The following is a 21,462-nucleotide window of genomic DNA, read 5'->3' on the forward strand; positions in this document are numbered from 1 at the left end:
TGAATATTAACAATAACTACATTGTGATTTCAGAAGCCAGTGTATACTCCTAGCAACAACCTAAATTGCCTACGTCAAAACATGCCAGGAAGCCTCCTATAAACTTCAACATGCATCATTAATTCTATTTCAGTTTTTTTTTAAAAATACATAAAAAGTTTTCAAGGAGATGTGCTTCTGTGTGGTTTGGTGTTAAATATATTCCACCTTGAAATATATATAGCATATAGCAGAAAGTAGAACATTGAGAAGAAGGCTAACTTACCTCCCTGTAATATAACACTTGCTAGAAACACACATGATTTGAAATTCATATTTCAATATATGTGTCATGGAAATGACATATTACACATTAAATATTAAAAGAGTACACTAAATGTTCTAAATTTATACTCTCAAGAAAGTTAAATGTAAGTACATACATCTTTCAATGTACACATACTTTATTATTGCACATTAAGGGGTATTTTTATCTCAACTTGAGAGTCATGGTAACAATTAATACCTGAGAATCATTATTGCTAATCAACACTTCTCTGTACAAACTGATTGAAATCTGATAAAGAGGTCAGCTGTAGCCGTGATCTTGTTAACTTTTAGTTTTGTTGAAACTGTCACTTGTATTGCATGTTTAAGTTTTTGTCTTGCTTGATAATATCTATATCAGTGACCACGCATTCAAATCCCATCCTGAATCTAACACTTTGAGAGCACTTGCATATTTTTCAAAGGCATCATTTGTTGGTACAAGTGATTCAAAATCAACATTTACAAGTTGAGAAACATGCACAAATCAATTCTGTGATTTAACATGTTATCATGTAAACATAAATTAAGGTAGTAATAACGTTAGTTTTTACACAGCACTTTCCCAGTCTGTGCTCAAAATGCTGTCCAATTATTATACTCTAGTGGCACAAGAGCTCTTTTAGTCGTAATTATCATCCTTCTTCAACTCCCTGGGAAGCATACAATCCATTGCAGCCTCAGTAAATACATAGGATAAATCCCTCACATTGCAACCTCTATCCTATCAGGTCCCAAATTATACAGCTGGCTCAACTATAATTAAAGTGGCCATATGGATGAGGATTAGGTGATTTTGGATTTATAAAACAATTTTGTCATGGCTTCCTACTTGAAAAATCAATGTGAAACAACATTGACTAAGTCTGTGTTTGTATTAAACTCTGCAAAACAAACACTAAATACAAACATTTTACACATGTATCAATCTTGTAATTTATTGAGTTACAAACAAGGACTTGGCATATGTTGTTTCACATTGATTTTTCAAGTAGTAAACCAGGATAAAATTATTTTATATAAATTAGATATCTTATACAAATGCCAAATCCTCATCCATATGGCCACTTTAAGAGCAACTGAACAAGTAGCCAACCACTACATCAGATTTCAATCAGATTGGTTCAACATATTGACTGACCTTGTGACTTGATCAGTAATCATTCCCAGTATTCCTTTGTATCTTACCAAACCTACAACATTTTTCCTGGCTAAATATGATTAAGTCCCAATGTGACTGTTAAATTTGCAACCATACTAGGTATGGTAGCGTACTATAATTCTCATGGGGATACTTTTGAGAAACATTCAAATTTTGGTTATATTACCAGAAATATGTCTAAGCACTTTTCAGCCTTTTAAATTGTTGACTTTGGCACTTCACATTGACTTACAACATTGGCCAGGAGCCTAATCTAGAAAAATACAATTCCTGCATGACTAGCATGAAATGAAACACAACATTTGTGTTTCAGAATTTTTTTAAAAGTTGACAATTTTTCTTTTCAGGGATAATTTTTTTAAATACAGGTTAAAATATTGTAGGTATCGTTACGCTTGTTCTTCTTTCCTTGTTCAAATTTCAGTAGCTTGTTTCTAGTTTTCTTGAGACTGTGTAAGTGGTTTTTCTTCAGCATCATCAGGACCTTGGTTTATACTTGTATTCATTGTATACATAACTGGTGGAGTGTGGCTGCTGTTAGTGAGGTGGTCTGATTCTTCACTACTACCATTGACACCTTGCTTCTTAGGAACCATGAACAGGAGTCCAGCATTAAACTCTGGAATCTGTACAATCAGTTCAACCAACAAGACCATACAGATCAAACCTAGTATTAGGTACGCTGTCATGGAAAGAAACAAACATTGTGTATCAAATTATGCAAATTACAATAAATATATCATAAAATACATTGACATTGAATTTTTTTTTTACAGTTTTAATGATGGATTTCACCATAACAACCTAAGTTGATCATTGCACCATGGTAACACATACTAAAGTTAGACTGACTATAATCAAACAGTTTTCAATTAAAATATCAACAGGGTCGATATTTCTATCCAACCCAACCCAAACAAACACACACACACAGACAGACAGACAGACACAGACAGACAGACAGACAGACAGACAGAGACAGATAAACACACACAAACAGATACTAAGTTCAAAACACACACATAACACACACACACACACACACACACACACACACACACACAGTTCAAAACTAGCTTAAGAATTAATTGCTCCATTTCCATATACAGTCTTCTTCACAGATATTCCCATCTTTACCAATTTAATGATAAAATAATTGTCTCCTCCAGCTACAACACCTCCATTGAAACTTTCATAAGGTTTGTACTTCATTACTTACTAAAGCCATGAACAAAGATTCAGAACTGAAATGAAAACTTCACTCACCAACAACGCAGACTTTGTAGAGATTTCTGTAATCTTGTGGATGCTCTCCTGGTATATAGTCTCCTAATCCAATGGTTGTCAGTGAAATAAAACAGAAATAAATGGCATCCAGGTAGGACCACTCTATTTCCAGAATACAGAATATCAAAGCTGGTATCAGGTAGAAGAACACTAAGAACAGAAATCCCAGTATTGACACATGTATCAGTTGTATGGTAAATGCCTTCACCTTCTGACCTATAAACAAAAAACAAATATACAAAAATTCTATCATTTTACAATCATAAATAAATTATCACAAACCAGCTATTTTTAACCCAAACATTTTGAGGGAATGAGCTAAAAAGTTATACAATCAAATGTAAATGAGCCGTATTTTTGTCTTTTTTTAGACTACAATTTAAAAATGTCTCTTTAAACAGAAGAAATATATTTTAATAAAAAAGTACATATTGACTACCACTTAGATGTGTCCAATAACTATTGATGTACATCTCCAGTAACCATAAATAGATTTTGGAAGACAAAAAAAACAGCATTGATAATCTCCTATTATTTCTTTGTTATGTTTTTCAATTACATGTAATACATAAACATCATGTCAGTATCAATAAGTCATCAGGGCTTATTTATGCATGACATTAAGTACAGCTGTTGTTTCAATCAAATTTAAATAGTTTCAAGGTAGTAAATTGCTGGTGAAAATACCGCATTAAAAACCATCAAAATTATGTCTCTATAAATATCAAGTACACAATGGTTATAATTAATTCCTCTCTTTTCTGGGTTTGCATTGAAATGACATAATAGAACACCATAGTATGAAATACATGTACACGTGGCTAGTGCTTAAAAGTACAAATATATATAATGCCAAGTGACACATTCATTTTCTATTGCATTGGCAGACACATGAATACAGTGATAAATGGTGTAGACATTAATCAGAATACAAAGTGACAGCCAAGTCAAGTATTCTGTACACATAGCAAAAGATTAATTGGTAGAGCAAATGAAAATTTGGAAAGCTGTGTACCCAGTTGTCTGTTGGAGCAACCCAGAAAATGACTGGGTAGAACAAATGAAAATTTGAAAAGCTATGTACCCAGCTGTCTGTTGGAGCAACCCAGAAAACGACTGGATATTGCAGATGAAAATTTGAAAAGCTATGTATATACATACCCAGTAGTCTGCTGAAGCAGCCCAGAAAATAACCAGTATTGCAAATGACAATTTGAAAAGCTATTTACATACCTAATTGTCTGTTGAGGCAATCCAGGAAATGACTGGTGAGAACACTGAGTCTTTCTACAGCTACTCCTATTACTAGTAAGGTAAGCGGCAAGCCTAGAACGGCATAGAAAATACAAAAGCCTTTCCCATAGTTGGATAGCGGAGTAACACGTCCATATCCTGCAATTGAATAAAAACAAGGAATTTATATCGGATATGATCTCAAAGTGTTCACTTAGTTTGGCTTGAAACTCTCCATATAGAAATTATACATAATTCTAATTATGCAAATTAATAAACATATTTCTCTAAAAATATAGAAACTGAATATTAAAAAGAATGATTAAACTATGTTGGAGATTAATATCATGTCAGTAAAACAATGTATTGCTTCACTTCTTCAAACAAATTTTTCAGTTTCAGGAAAATGGCGGATGTTCTTAAACAATATGTAAATTAGGCAAATTAATATGGATAAGTTCTATCAAACATTAATTGTAAGGAATGTGTACCAAATCTTTCAAATCAAGTTTTTGAGATAATTTTGAAATTGACAAAATTCACTTATTATGCTAATTCTGAAAATCAATAGGCAGATTTCAGTACCAACTTCTAGGCAGTTCTAGCTACATTTGATTTCAAATGAATCTCTGATATTTAAGATGTACTGAAGACAGAGACATACAAACACACAAACTGGAGAGAGAACATACAAACACACAAACTGGAGACAGAACATCAAAATAAAAATAAAGCATTTACAGGAGCTACAAACAAATATACTGAACTAAAATGGTAATATTTTGATCCAATGTCCACGGATGTATCACACATTGTGGTGTGTGCATTGATTTAATACATAAAGGGATGACAGGATTTGGATCATCTACAATGTTTTCTAAAAAAAATCCTGAAAATACACAGATGTATATACATTATGTATGTCACCTAGTTCTGGCATGAATCAATGAAAGGATAACCTTACTTAATCCTATGTTTCTCATGACCTGACCAACCCTACAATTCTTCAATCTGGTGATATTTAAAAAAATTGACCTTCTCTATGACTTGATTAGAAAAAAATTACAATGTCACTGATTGTACAATTATACAAGTGAAGAAATTCAATGAAACAAATAATTCAAAGTTTCCTTCTGACACTAATTGTCATTCCTAATTCATTCATAAAAGTATGATTATGAAAAGAAAGTGTCACCAACTTCTACTCATACACTTACTTTTTTATACTTTAAACAACTTTTTAACCGAGTGACTGACCCATCATTTTAAGATGAGATGGGAAACATTGACTGTGTAAGTGTGGATACAGTCCTCATGGTATATGACATACACTGTGATGATGATAGCAACTTTACAATAATAAAACTTATATAGCTTAAAGCATTTGGACTAATATCATTAGCACCTTTTTTTTATCTATTATATTGTTTATCATATCACAACCAATTTAATTTCACACTGCAGTTAGAAAGAATATGCTAATTCTTCCACTTTAGATTATAATTATAATATAATATAATTGGATATAATTGGAACATTATAATTCTGTTCTTTTAATTTGATAGAAAGTATGACATGACGTGATGATTGTAACATTTTCATTATTGGTAATAGCATCCCAATTTTACTTTCTCTTTATCATTACTGACTCAATTTTTAATTGAAACTAATCCACATCTATTTGTTGTTTTACTGCCACACTTACATATTTTTTTGCATATCATTAATCAAAACTGAGCACCAGTCGTCACATACTTTTTAATGATGAAGACCAAATTTCTATGACAACAACTTGTAAATTGAGATGCTAGAATTTCACTGACAGATGTTTTAGACCCAATTCCAGTATTATTTCTATTATATTACAAACACATTATTGTTTGTGGCATTCCAAAAATAGGGGGAAGGTATTACTAATTGTTTGTCAAATCTGATAACAATGAAATGCTTTGAAGTTATGATTGTTAATAGCAGTGACAAAAATGGGTACTTTTGTGACTGAATGAGCCTGTACACATTTGTGAGAGTAAAACCTCAGGCTCGATATAATTAATGAGAGCATGAATTAAAATCTTCCATCAATGATTAAAAATACAGAGAAAATAGTAGATACTGGAATATATGACCAAAATACACAGTTCACACCCATGATATCTTTTATTTTTACCAGAAACATCTAATTTTACATTTGACCAAAATATATGTACAGGCAGTCAGGTCTGGTACCATACACGTACAATACAATGTAGTATGTTTTACTGAAAACGTGGATTAACGCTCACACTTTACCTCTACTTATGTACATACTTTCTCATGAAGACAGGATGCATTAATTCAATCACACGTCTCATCAAAATATTTAACAGACTGAGTGAGTGTTTGATCTTTTCCAAAACATGTCACATATAAGTACTTGCAATATGCAGCATATGGTTTAAAGAGGGCTCTCCTCCACCTATATGTATGTATGTATGCTCAAAAGGATCACTAAATTTGACATCATACATGTGCTGGGAGATTCCATTCATTCCAATGACATCATACTTTGAGATATTGTGAGCTATTTTCATTTGCAAAATAAACAGTAGTTTTTCTGCGTACGTAATCTTGCAACAGATTCCATTGGGAGAACAGTGTTTTAAATACTGAAATGGTGTCTGTATATGAAAAATTAATAAATAAATAAAACAGTTGTCACTCTAAGACAATGTTGTAATAATAATATGCCTCATTGCCAAATTCAACCTCTGTCCTAATAAGTAAATTATTATGAAAACTTTGAGCAATAACTACAGCAGTTGATCAAAATTACTCCAATAAAACAACATCCAAAATCGCAATTTAGATTAAATTTTCCCATCGACTCTGTCATATTTAACAAAACAATTATGTTATTCATAGGTTGGAAGGGTCTTTCTTACTCCAGGGAAGCACACACTTCTAACTATACTTTCTTGACTTACATGTAGGTTATAATGCACAACAGTTCAAATACAAATACCATAATCCCCCAAAAGACTGACCATATATCGAGTGCTATTATATTGCCAATTTTATCCCCAAAATTGTATTTGAGTTAATCGCTAGTAATCAATATGAGCATACTAAATGAAGAAATTGGCAAAACCGAATTTTTCCATTGATGACAGCCATGTTGAGACCATGGAGTACGTATTGCCATAATTTAGATCAGAAACAGTGGATCTGTAGATGACATCCTGATATATGGCTCAGCTAAACTATGCCATATACTAGTATGTAAAATTGTATTCAAACCTTTGCTGGTGGTTTTTGTTTCTAAAATTGACACTTTTAGTCCACACTGTTTGAATTAAACCCGATTAAATGCATCGAATTTCTCTATGCAAAGTAGAACCAGTACCTGCATATACACACAGAGGTTACAAATATATGACCAGACAGAAAGCTAGCCATTAAAATCTCTTACAAAAAATGTAAATGTACATGCAATATGATGTGTACAATAACTAAAGCGTCGTATATGAAGCAGTCTCTTACATGTAAAGCAGAAGACATGTACAATATTGTGTGCAATAATTTATATCAGTATACTTGAAGGGTCATGATTTCTATGTCATTTGTTACCAATTCAACACATTTTTAACAGAGATAGTTTGAAGTTAGTGAAAAACATTGCATGAAGACCACAATCTTTCACCAACATAATCCGTGAGACATAATTTTTAAAAAACTTACAATGAACATATTATCACCTGACAGTTCAACAAGTGCTTTCACAGAAATGTTTTTTACCTATCTTGAGGATTTACTGTATGACTCCCTAAGTCCAGCAATTTTACTCTTAAACCCAAGGGCAATCAGCAAAGTCCACTCAAAATTGAAGAGAAAATATGAAATCTCCACTCCAATGTTCTTTTGCTAGTTGACACATACTGAACATTATAGTTTGTGTCTAAAGTCTTGAAATAATGGTTCGGATTAATATACAAGAAATTTGATTAAAATAGTTTAGAGTTGCATGTCTTTAAATGGTCAAAAACTGCCACAATACTGTATAGCATGGTATTCTAAGGGTTAATAATTAAAAGACATAGTCCTCAACATTCTGAATTGTTACGGAAAAGATATTTTAGCTGTGTTTCAGTCATTATTGAGAAGGTAATGAAATAAAGTGACAGCATAATTGGACTTCAGTAATGACAGTTGTGCCAGGTTTAGTTGATATAAACTAGCCATGCTTGTCAGAGGTATATATGGTTACACTTTTAATATTTTGGGTCATTTGACATTGAACATAGAGTTCAAGGTCAAGGAGGTCTCATTACAAAGCTCATCATGGAAGACAATGGGTATAGACACTCAAATGAAGTCTCTATTAAGCTTTTCGAATTAGTGGACAAAATGTGAATTTTTACAACAAATATGGCTGCCATTTGGCCATTATTATGAAGGTCACCAAATTTGTGCTAGATATGGTTGAAATTGGCTCATTCATTTCAAAGATACAAGTGGACATGGACACACACAAATAGACCCCAACAGGGTAGTTCTTTGCAGGCTTTGCCCATTGGGAATTAACAACTTGTAATTCAAATACAGACAAAAAAGTCAGATGGTAATCTTGGAATCAATGAATACTTTCAAAATTTATATTCCGACTATCACTAGTGTATATTTAGTTTGGTTAATATATTCAAATAGGTGGGACAAAAATTCAGTTACATGTTTATTTCTTTAACATACTGCACATACATTTTTACAAACATACACAAAAGACTATCTTACAAAAGAAGAATGAAAGTAACTACCAGTAAAAGTAATTTTGAAAAAATTAGACAATAAACCAGATGTTTTGATCGATAGCTTTGGGATATTTCTATAGGTGAAATAGGTGTGTCAAAGTGCTATGTAAAGAACCTAGCCAGGTATTTATATGGTTGGAAAGCTACTGGTAGGAAAATAAAATAAATGACTTTGTGAGGATGTCAGAGTTTTTTAAGGTATGAACACCGGAGTTAGAATACACTTTGCTAACAGGTTGCTTATTTACTTTTGACAAGAAATGGCTATCTTTGATGTTTTCACAAGGATAGTCACAGCAAATTGGTGGAAATGTTTTCTTTTCTGTGAATTAAGACACACCTGACAATCCCATTACATTGTTACATGAAGGGTGTGCAGACAGAAGCCAACATGGTATGGAAGTATTAGCATAAGAATTCTCAAACTGTTTAAAAAAACAGAAGTATTAAATAAGTACAAAAACGGATTGAACTGTTCCTTCTTCTCAGTTTTATATTAGTCTTTTTTGTGTATGCATGTGACATGTACTGGTATGTGCAGTGCATTAAAAAGTGTTAAAGGAATTTCAATGGCAAATAATATCTGATAATTTATTTAGATTTCTACTAAATCTTAATTCTATGGGTGTAAAACTTGTACATAATACAGTTCCTAAATATTCAGTAAAATCATGTACATTTTTTTTTGTATGACATCATTTCAACCTGTAGAGCAAGGGGGATAATTCAAAGTAATGTGTACTGTGCATGTATCATGCTTTATGTATAAACAATCCATAGAAGGAATAGTAATAATAATAATGTCAATTTATAACTTGCTTTTCCTCCTGAGAGCTCAAGACACTCACAATTATTACCCCTGGCACAGATCAATCATTTCAGGCAATAATACATCATACTTTACATGTAATAATACATGTAGTTGTAAACACGTGGATAGATAGATGATATGGCAGGAAAGCTTGGTGGATAATGGATGGATCAAAGAACGGATGGAAGAGGAACAGGACTATGGGCTTTATTGCTCACACATTCTGGTAACAAGTTGGTACTTAGGAATAGGAAGACAATTACTATCTGTACAGTATTTTGATACTTGTAATTGCTCATGAAAATACTTTAAAATTCTTAAATTTTAAAAGAATCAGTGTGTTAACAACCTCAATCCTAAATTGAACATAATATCTTCCTAAGCATAGTGGTTTGTCACTATAGAAACTTCAACGATTCATGTACCTCCAGGCTTCAGGCAACGTTCTGTTCAAATTGTACACAATATTGTCAAACACACTTCTTGTTATTGAAGAGTCCTACATTATGAAAAAGAAAAGATATGCCTAAAAAAATGATGTTTCAGGCGTAATATTACAGATTTCTCATTAGTCATTTTATGGTACATTGTACTCAGTACTGTTATACTTTCAGTCAATACTAATATTTCAGATTAATCAATATAGTATGTACTGTATTATAACCCTTAGGACCCAAAGAGCTGGTTGATGCATTATAAGCTAATCTTTCTCTAAATAGAAATCCCCTCTTGTTCATGTAGAAATCCTATTGATACTCTGTTCTCTTCATTTGAAGTGTATGTAGCACACAATAAGAAATTAAGCGCCATATTGACGTGATCAAGATATAATTTGTTGTTAGGGGAAACTATCTACAGAACTAATTACTCACTGTAATAACATTTCCTATGACACTCAATGGTTGTATCACATAGATTGGTAACCACAGATGTGGCAAACAGTTTTACAATTAGACTTACAACAGATTGTGAATGCAATTTATTTATGTACAAGTATACCTATATATGTACACTGTAATAGTGAGTTCAATGAGACCAGTTATGTGCAAAAGCAACATCTTTCTGTGAGAAGTACATTTTGTTAAAAATCTTATCTGCTGTTTTTTTCAATACCTAAAGTTAATAGGACAGTAGTAAACTGCAAGTGCCATAACTCATACAACAATAGAATATCAAAAATCTATTATTGAATAAACCACAAATATATATAAAAGCTTGCATATTATACAATAAAATATGATAAAACATGAAATGTTCTTTCTATGACAATCATAAAAGTCTACCCAGGGTATAAATGACTTAAAATCTTCAATTCTGCGAGTCCTATACAACAAAGCAGACATGACCATATGTTATACATCCAGTGATACAGATTTCCAAATATTGTACCAAATACGAGAACACCGAATATGTGGGTACAGAATTGTGATGAATTCTACACATATGGACATGAGACTAGTCGGTATAAATCTTATAAAAACATAACAACCATAAGTTGAGTGTAGGCGCCTATAAATATATCTGAACTATTAGTGCGCATGTAATTAACTATATTAGTCATCATCAATATTTTCAATACACAATGATCAACAGGTTGCAGTCAGTATACAGCCAATTCTAGTTTAACTACATGTGGTCGTAAACAAAACATGTGTGATTGTTGTATGCATGTTACACTCAAACACCTCACACTGACACTGACACGTTCCACTCTCAAAGACTTACTGACAGACAGACAGTCAGACAGACAGACAGACAGATTGGGACAGACTAAGACAGACATGTTGTAATTCATTCATAACAATAACAATATTAAACACACTTTTGTATACTACACAACATCCATTTAATAGTTCTTCTTGCTAGTTCACATACTGCAAACAAGTTATCTTTTAATTTCTATGGAGAGCATGAATTGTATTTGTATGAATTAAATGAACACTAAGGGACAGCATATTGTATTTACTTTATTCATTTTAGTCATAGTAGAAATTATAATGATCATCATTACAACCTCAATTCCTTATTATGTTGGTTTCCCTTTCAAAGACCACCAAGAGATATTTATGATGAAACCTTCAATGAAAGCTGTGTTGTTGCTATGGAGAAGCTAATTTGTCACTAATAACACACTAATTACAGCCATTGAGTGAATGAAATAGTTTTTGACATCTTAGCCAATTTATTTACAAATATCAAGTACTGCATTATTTGAAAGTGTGAATTGACGCAATCAGTAAAGTCCCCGCACTGAGTACCGGGTACAATTCACATCTAATTTATCTACATCAATAATACCTCTTTGTGTAAACTCAGTATTACTTTTGAAATAGACTGACGCTACAAAAATAAATTTCTTCCTCTGTGTAAAAATAAACTATACTTTTTGACAGTTCATACATTGAAGTATGAAAAATAGACATCCTGTTGCTACTGCCTAATCATCTGTAACTAAGATGAAAACCTGTTGTGCATAGAAACCGCTGGCAGTCATTCAATAGCTTAGTATGGTATTCAACCCCCATGGGTAGATGAACATTCTGTGGTTGAATTGCGTGAGTTAGCAGTACCGCATACGTTATACCACGGACTACTCAAGTTGTACAAAATCACACAGAAAATATGGAATTTATACCAGGGTTGTTCTATGTCACTGGTTTTGGGGTGCTCAAAATATGAGTGGAACCATGTAGAATACACATTACCCCTCATTTAGTTTTCTTAAATTGAACCTTATGCAGGTCTATGCTATCAATAGCATTCTCTAATATTTTTCTTCATCCTGCTGGAAAACATTTGTGACAAGGTTTTGTCACTGCTCATCTTTGACTTGTAGTGACAGGGCCCCTTATGTCCCTCATATTTATCATGGATGAATGAAGGAAATTATTAGGAATAGAGTTACATCTAATTGAACCCCTCATTATTGAAAGTGAAAATTGTATTTTTCTAGCAAGTCATCATGATGAATTGTATTCTGAATAATAATGCGTGACACCATGTTGAGGTTGTATAAATATTTAAAACCCATCATTAGATCTCCAACTGATTTTTTAAAAGCAGTTAATTAATTGGCAAATGATTAAAATATTCCTAATATATCAACAGTTGAAGGAAACTCCTATTACCTGTACTATGCCTTCTAAGCAAAGCAGATGCAGCTGAACAAAACTCAATGAGCTACAAATACAGTATGTGACATATTAAACGTAATCATATCTTTTACCAATGGAAAATTTTCCAGACACTACTTTAGTTGAATTTTAGTAATGCAAAATTTATAAATAATAAGAGTGTGAATTTTTCCTAATATAATTTGATATCAAAAGTCTCACACAAAAAAAACATGCCTACCGAGCAACTTTTGAACAAAAAATTGACTTATAACTTCGATTGAATAAATAAAAAAATTCTGATTCAAACTTAATTTCAGTTTTTTTTTGTCAAGTCATTGTATCATGCTGATATACGATACTATGATGTACATGTATAGGGAATAATGTATTTTTATACACAAGTGACCTCTCATTAATTACTCAAAATATTCCAAGTAATACAATAGAAAGGCAAACACCATCTGGCTTTTTCTATTAGTATTTCATCCAGGAATACACACAATATTTCAAACTAAACACTTGTGATGTATATACTTGTTAAACAGTAGCACAATTCATTTCAGGTAGGGAGGAATTCATTTCAGGCAATAGAAAAGAAATTTACAATAGATCAGAAGAAATTGTTATATGATAGTAGCATATGTCAGTTATTGTTTCATTTGTCTGCCCATGTTTGTACTATGGTAGTATCCTGTTTACTCCTGTCACTCTAAATAACCAAAGGCAATATGTCATACATTTATAACCTTAATTTGTAATTTCACACCCATACAAATGAAAAAGAACTTTTTCAAGTAGACATTTTTCATTTTATGGAGGAAAGGTCTTTTTTTTTCAATATTTTCTCTTCATTTTTTAATATTTTTTGGATTATTTGAAACAAGCATGTACATGTACTGACTTGCATAAAGGATACCGAAATAATACTCCCTGTGCTAACTTTTCTGGTGCTAATTTTATCAAATGCATTTATCAGACTGTGGTAAATGTAATATTTCTCATATTCCAGTCATAGAAAAGTATACTGTTAAATGAAGATTTAACCCTTTAATGACATGGTCTCTGTAACTCTACACAATTACACCCTAGATATTGGGTGTTGGGCTTTACAGGGTTAATAGAAAAACTTAAGTGTGGAATGCAATGATAGATGACACACAGACACAGACAGACAGACAGACAGACAGACAGACAGACAGACAGACAGATGACGACACTGAGAGGACAAGACACAGATACTTAACAAACTGACCTTTAGATTCATGACCGGCTCACCTATTAAAAGTCTATAATTTGAATAAAGTAACGAATTTAGATACAGACACACATTACACTGGTTTAGCTCCATTATTAGGAACCTGCACATATACTGTTTTACAAGGTTCACTTAGCAAGAATAGTATAAAGGGTAGGAGGTCATCTATACTTAAAACAATGCAACGGAAATTACAATCAAGTGATATACATGTACATATATACCATACAATGTACCGTAGTTATTAAAATGTACACTGTACCATAGGGTCTTTGAGTGTACCGAACTTTGATGATGCTGGTATACATAATTCAATAGGCAGTATATACTTTATGTCAAATCATAGACCAGGTACACCCTTTTCTGCAGGGTCTGTGGTCAAAACTTGACAAAAATAACGTAATTTGATGTGAATTCAACACAAAAACGAAATACAGATAGTTTATCTTGTTGTTCTCAGGTGAACTACTTTGACCCCCAAATTATCATAAATTTACATTGGAACTGAAAGTCATTTCACCTTTCATAATACAATTGACACCTCTTTAATAACAATCCTGAAAGTGATCCAGTGTTCTAAAAAATAGGTTTGATGAGCACACCTGGTTCTAAGTACATGTATGTACCAGTGTGCATATAACAGCATATATATTACATGTCAGAATCACCCAAGATCAAAACATCACAGAATATATAGACAATTTCTTTGGGGAGTAATAACTCTACAAGATATCATGACAACTAGGAAACTCTGTACATTATCATGAATGCAATCCACTATTGGTTACAAGCCATTACAATTCAAACTATCCTGTATTTGTACAAATATTATGAAATAGATTTCAATTTACCAGCATATCTCTTGTTTATAAACCATCTATTATATAAAAATTACACGGTAATGAAGTTCCATAAAGCATAAGTGGAAACCACAGACAGGATTACATCACATATGTAAATAAAAAACACCAATTGAAAGGGTTATAATATAAGCACAGAAATATTGCAATAATTATTATCCACTGAAATGTCAATATTTTCTACCGGTTTAAACAATCTTTAAAATCAATTTGGTACTCTTTAAACTAAACAAATATCAAATATTTTCACGTAATATTATATTAGCAAACACAGTTATCATTAGAGAAAGTGGACATGAAAATAAAGACTTGCAATTGATTTCAACATATATGCAACCAACGCTATCATTAATTAGAGCACCCGCACTTAATTCTATGTTCCTCATCGTAATACTTTAAAATGATGGGTCAGTCTGTCTGTTATAATTTTTTTTTTTTAATTTTTAAAAAGTAAGTGTACGAGTACATGTTGGTGATACTTTTATTTCCTAATCATACTTTAACAGGTTGAATGACTTAGAAATTACAGTCAGAAGGAAACTTTGAACTATTCATGTTATTAATATCTATAATTTCATCAATAAATGATACTTTTTGCTCATGTACAAGTTCTTGGGCTGTCATCTTAAATACAAACAGTGACATGCATTTTCCTAATCCTGCCATAGAGGGCGTCAATTTTTGAAAAAAAAATTGCCAGATTGAAGAAGTCTAGGATGAGTCTGGTCATAAGATATGGCAGCCCTTTACCTATTCCTATATAGTGTTTTTGGTAAGGTTTGGGAACCATTAAGTTTGAGGGAGGAAATCTACAATGTAACTTTTACATAGATTTCACCACTTTGCACCAAATGTTGCAGGGGAATCATGGTAAAAATTAGGGAGCTCATGACAGGTAGATTTTACTTACTTGCCATCCTTTACAAAACCACTGATATATCATATATCAATAGTCAATTACAAACAAAAATAGATTGACATAAGGAAGGGATCATCAATACAAGTCCATAGACTATGGAATAACAACTGGCAGACAGCATATTCAAATACAGACTTATTGGTGCTACCTGTATTTTCAAAATTTCATGGACAACAAAAAAAGCTACAGTGGCAGATAAAAGGCAAGATCTGAGACTAACAATAACATGGTATTGCAAGCCTTACAGACCAAAAATTATTCTTTTTTCTGGTTGTAGTTCGTCTTTTTTGATGCTGCTGACTATTTTTTACATTTTTAACAGTTTATTTGTAGTATTTCGACTTTGTAGTGTTGGTACATCAATCACAATAACAATATTTACAATTCGTTGCCAACTTTGATATTTTTCTTTTATACATTGATGGTGCTGAATAAAGGATTCTAGGACAACTGCCCCCCGGACAACTGCCCCCCGGACAATTGCCCCCGAAGGACAACTGCCCCCCAGACAATTGCCCCCGAAGGACAACTGCCCCCCGGACAATTGCCCCCCGGACAACTGCCCCCGAAGGACAACTGCCCCCCGGACTACTGCCCCCGAATAAAAAAAAACTAGTATTACAGATGTACGGGTTTGTCATTCATTAAAAAGTCACCGTCGGCAACTTACCGTCGCAATTTGCGTACATTATACTCACTAAACACAAACACGAAGTCATTTTTTTACTGGAAAAGATTTATTTATTATCAGTTCAATACAAAATATACAGGTAACAAGATAGAAAACGAGTCAAAAGTAGAAAAAATATTGAGACTCAGAATGTACATGTATATCAGAATTCTCGTAAGACTTTGGTTGAATGTAGTGAGTTACATTGTAGATTTCCTCCCTCAAACTTAATGGTTCCCAAACCTTACCAAAAACACTATATAGGAATAGGTAAAATTATTGACCCAACCTGAAATGATAAAATGCACAGACAACAAAAACTAACACTACAGTTATAGCTGATTTGGTTGCATTGTTTACCACTGAAACAAACCTATTTCATTTCTCTTGCATAAAGTCATTCAAGACTTTCAAGTCATAGCATACTTGCATTGATACTCAGCTAGGAAGTCAACCATAATGGTCGCAACTCAAAACAATCATAAAACAAGTCTTCATAGAAGACACAATCTCAATGTCTCTGTGACAGGCAGAAATTGGTTTGATTTTGATAATTGGCCTTGAAGGTCAGTGTCAAGGTCAAAGTCTCAAAAGATAGCTCGCATCTGATAATATGGTGGTAGACACTTGAATGGAGTCTATGTATTACAATTTTTGAGTTATGCAGTAAATAAAGATTTTTAACTACAAATATGGCTGCCATTCAGAAAAAGTGATATGAGAATAAAAAATTATCTTTGTGTATAGTTCTTTTCATCAATATTACTTATAAACATGATTTTAAAAAAAATTGGCAATATGTAAATACTTGTGTCGGTGATAGGCAGGAATTGGCTGATTTTGATTATTGCCCCTTAAGTCAAGGTCAAAGGTCAAAGACCCAAAAGAGAGCTAGCATCTGGTAGACACCTCAATGGAATGTCTGTATATTACATTTTTTTAAGTTATGAAATATTGAATTTTAACTACAAATGTGGTTTGCCATTTGGTCAAATTTGCATATATAAAAAAAAATTGACATGCATATGTCCCATGTGATATGTCACCTTTGTGCCACATTTGAAAGAAATCGTGTATTGCATGTCCAAGAAATGACATATTATGGACGGATGCACGAATGGACAGATGGAATCCATCGCAATAATAATAATAACCATAATTATAATATTATTAATAATAATAAAAATAACCGTACAGTAATAGTTAATAAATTAATTATTTCTAAGGGCAATTCCAGCAATGATAAAAAGCTAAGAAACAAAAAATAACTCTACAGTTATTGAAGCTATATCCATACATGATTTAAGGACACATTTACATGTAAATAGATTACAATGATTAATTTGCAGGTGTAAGGAGCTAATACAATATTCAAGTTATATTTATATCACGCATACATGTCACACACAAATTAATAGATATAAAAAAAGACTCAATCAGTAGAAATATTTTCTATTATGATCCCAACCAAATAAAAACTTTGATCTATTAATATAATATGTAATCCAATTAAAAAACCTAATAATTAATTCAAATTAAGATGAAAATTAAATGCTTTACATGTAAAAGACAAATTCAATATTATGAAACAAAAGCTGCAAACAATATCATTGTCAAGTTCCGTATAGTCATTTCCCGTTAGACTTTTGATCGAGTTCTACACATCACCAGATTCTGACCACTTTAATAGTCTTTACACTTAGTCTGACAGGTCCAGGCGTGTCGGATCGGTTACATGTATGTAACCACTAGCTTCCCAATGAGAGAGTGCATTATATTACTAGAAGTATTAAAGCCGCGAAGGAATGCCTGAATCTTTCAGTACATCGGCAGCAGAACCTGGACAAAAGCAGAACACGTAGGTCTTTGGTATAAAACTGCATGCTTTGCACATTTTTTACATCATAATGCATGTAATTTGTTGCATGCACCCAGGTCGGGTTTGCACGCATCAACGATCTTCAAAGAGTCAATTTGGGAAGTGATGTGGTGTAATCAGATTCGCAAATCCTGGTTCAATGAAAATAAATCATAAAAATAAGTAAAACAAAATTATTACACAAAACATTACTGCATGTACAGTTGATTTTACAGAGGGGAATTAATGTGTTACATAACGTGTACCTGCGTTGGTACAAATCTCTCCGAGAAGTTGATTGAGTGAATGAAAAGATTATGTACAAACCTATGGTTGTTACCACTGTAGCAGAGAAAAATAGTGAGGCGGCGAAGTTCCAGTTTGCTGGTTCAGTTACATTATTTGTTGCTGAAACACCCATTTCGTTCGCTGTAACAATTTCTTTCATAAAATCATTCAAGTCATAGTGGTTGACGCATTGATGCTGAGCTAGGAAGTCACCGATGACAGAAGCTAACTTCGTCCGCTGTTTCTCTTCAATCGCATTACAATTCTGCCGATGCTAAAAGTAACACCTTTTAGCACCTTCTTACACCTGTACCCATATGGTGAATAACGCCACCAGCCTATGCTTTGGGGCTATGTGTAAATAAAACTTGTTTGTCTAAACTAAGCATCTTGCTGGAACTCGTTGACACCTCTCAATCCGATAATGGTCAGTAGTTGTACCTCACATCACAGACAAGAAACTCTGTTCCTTGTCTGTGCTCAGATGTTGTACCATGGCTCACAGTCCTGCTTGCAGACGGTGCACGCGTTTCGCTCAACACCGTCCTACGAAATGTAACCGTCCTATAGCGAGTGCGAAAACAAAATACTTTCGCACCAATAACAAAATAATTACATATAATTTTTTTTATAAAGCTATCAAATATTAGCAATCGGTCGAATATGTACTCATTTTACATCTTTTTGACGATAGTAGTCGCTGGTACGATCACAAAAGGTGTCGAAATCGGAACTTTTCCAGTTCCGACTGATTTCAAAGTCCCGCCTTACAAACTCCGCCACATTTGATCGGGCGTCCGCTTGGGCATAAATTTTACGATTGAACTTGTGATTTCGGGATTTCTGGTCCTCCGGACTGAGACTAGTACTTTTGTAGCCAAGGCGAGGTAAAATTACTAAATAGTCGATTTATTGCTGATATTTGAACACAGATGCGTTAAATCTTTAGTTACTACTATACTAGCATTTCAGGTAAGCCCGGGTTTCACAACTGTCTCTTTGTAGGCGACTTACTCCGTATGCAAGCAGGGCGACATGGACCCTCAGACCACTAGTGGTCAACCGGTCTGAGATGGATCATAGACCCTACGAAATGGATGTAGCCTAGTAGAAATGTCTGTATTTGTGAACAGTAAGGAATGTCTCTCAGATAGACTGTGTCCATGACTGTACAATGTTGTGTCAATCAAGGCCTCTTCGCAGGTTTGTGAAAATGATGCTGGGGACTAATCTCCATTTCAAAAAGGGACGTTTTTCTAACTGAAAAAGGTGTTTGTCCTGAATGTTCGATAACTTGCATTTCCGTCATTTTCTCGTCTCTGTTAATTTTAGCGACGAAGGGATATGATATTCCATAGAACGCCTTTTGTTTTATCAATTACAAACAATAGCATGTGAAGGGCGATATAATGTTGCCTTGTCCGAGAAACGGGAAGTACACTAGCTGTTTTCACTTCACTGCTCACACTTACATTGAAGAGCTATGTAGTCAGTAATCTTGGCTAGTCTATTCTATTGTCAAACAGAATTTTCCCTCAAATTCAACATCACTGTCAGAATATATTCGAGAAAGGTTTACAACGTTTAAACTTTATTCATCCTGGATCCAATAGCAAGTGTACATTCTTTGATCACGGATTTGCGAGTGCAAAACATTATAAAACTTAAAAGCACGGGACTGCAATTTTGTGTTCCTTGTCTGTGTAACCTCAGATCACTGAAAATATTCATTAGTGGTCTGAGTCTGAGTTGGAACACATCTCCGTTTATAGTGCTAGTTGTGTGTATTCACTAAGCCGTTTCAATATAATAGTCATATGGATGTTTTATTTTCAACATCACGCAAACCATTGGCCTCTTTTCATGGTAGCGATTAGTCTATCTGCTAGAGCTCGGATGTTCTTCCGATACAATACGACACACGACCGAACATCGCTATCGAGGATGGAACATCCAAGGCAAGCCCTCACTGCGAACTTCGTTCGCTTATAGTAATTAGTATCGAAAGAAAGCACGAACATCTAGCAGCAAGATTAGGTAGCGATTTGACAGACGCCAACAAAATCGAATTTTAGACTCTAATATTACTCTTCGCACGTACAGAGTACTTTTTATAGGATAATATCATAAAAAGTGAATCAGAGCAAGCATCTAACCTAGAGTCTAAAATCAGATTTTATCCGATAATGGATATTTGTGTAATGTCGCGTCTTCATGGGGTCAGGTGTAAAAAAGACGGGTCAAAGTTTGGAAATGTGCACTCAGAGAACTGCGACACAACTGCTGACAGAGAGTTCTCAAATCATATTTCAGAGCTAAGGTGGCTATTGTCCTGCGTGTTCATTATAAAGCGGCCAAGTTCGCGTCAGAATTTGTAAAATAACGCTACGACATTATACTAAACAATAAAGAATAAATAAGCCTTTGAAGTTTCTGTGCTCCTACTATAAATACTTCCTATGAATCTGGCCACAGCTACTCATGTCCTAGTCTAGCTGCTAGACCTCAGGTGTTATTCCGAATTTACAATACGACAAGGATGGGCGTTCGCCGTCACAGCGAACTTCGTCGGGAGAAGCCCGAACGTCTAGCAGCAAGACAACCTCTTTCTATAGTGGTCTGAGCGCACCACGCATACAATGAAAAGATGGAAAAGAAGATTATGCAAATACCCGACACTTCTTTATTTCTGTTGATATAGATGATGAGGCCAATTAACACATTTCTAACAGCTTAGCATATTAACTAACCTCGGATTTTCGAGGTTGGGAAGTTCTCAATTGGTCATACTTTAGCATCGGAGAGAATTATAATGGGGCCTTCGATAGCTGAGAAAACGGCAGCTCCTATACACAGATAAACTACATAGAATGAAAGAAGTAACAGAAATCTTATATTGACGTTTTCTTTCAT

The 21,462-nt window shown here is 33.5% G+C and overlaps 1 protein-coding gene across 1 annotated transcript; it reads right to left on the minus strand.

Annotated features, from left to right (window-relative positions):
- Positions 1–1,902: 1,902 nt before the first annotated feature.
- Positions 1,903–21,462, minus strand: LOC144445602 (potassium channel subfamily K member 1-like). The gene is made up of 5 exons (XM_078135214.1): positions 21,340–21,462; positions 18,589–18,787; positions 3,989–4,147; positions 2,735–2,971; positions 1,903–2,150 (listed from the first exon to the last, which is right to left on the minus strand). The coding sequence occupies exons 1-5, from the start codon at positions 21,460–21,462 to the stop codon at positions 1,903–1,905; spliced, it is 966 nt and encodes a 321-aa protein (XP_077991340.1).

The sequence above is a fragment of the Glandiceps talaboti genome, chromosome 2, assembly GCF_964340395.1.
Source record: "Glandiceps talaboti chromosome 2, keGlaTala1.1, whole genome shotgun sequence".
NCBI lineage: Eukaryota > Metazoa > Hemichordata > Enteropneusta > Spengelidae > Glandiceps > Glandiceps talaboti.

Coding starts and splice junctions, on each gene's coding strand:
- LOC144445602 (XM_078135214.1), bottom strand. CDS start 21,462: ATGAAAGAAAACGTCAATATAAGATTTCTGTTACTTCTTTCATTCTAT. Junction 4,148..18,588: donor TACAGTGGTAACAACCATAG/GTTTGTACATAA, acceptor ATTCAATTGCAG/GATATGGACGTGTTACTCCG. Junction 2,151..2,734: donor CTACAAAGTCTGCGTTGTTG/GTGAGTGAAGTT, acceptor TTTCCATGACAG/CGTACCTAATACTAGGTTTG.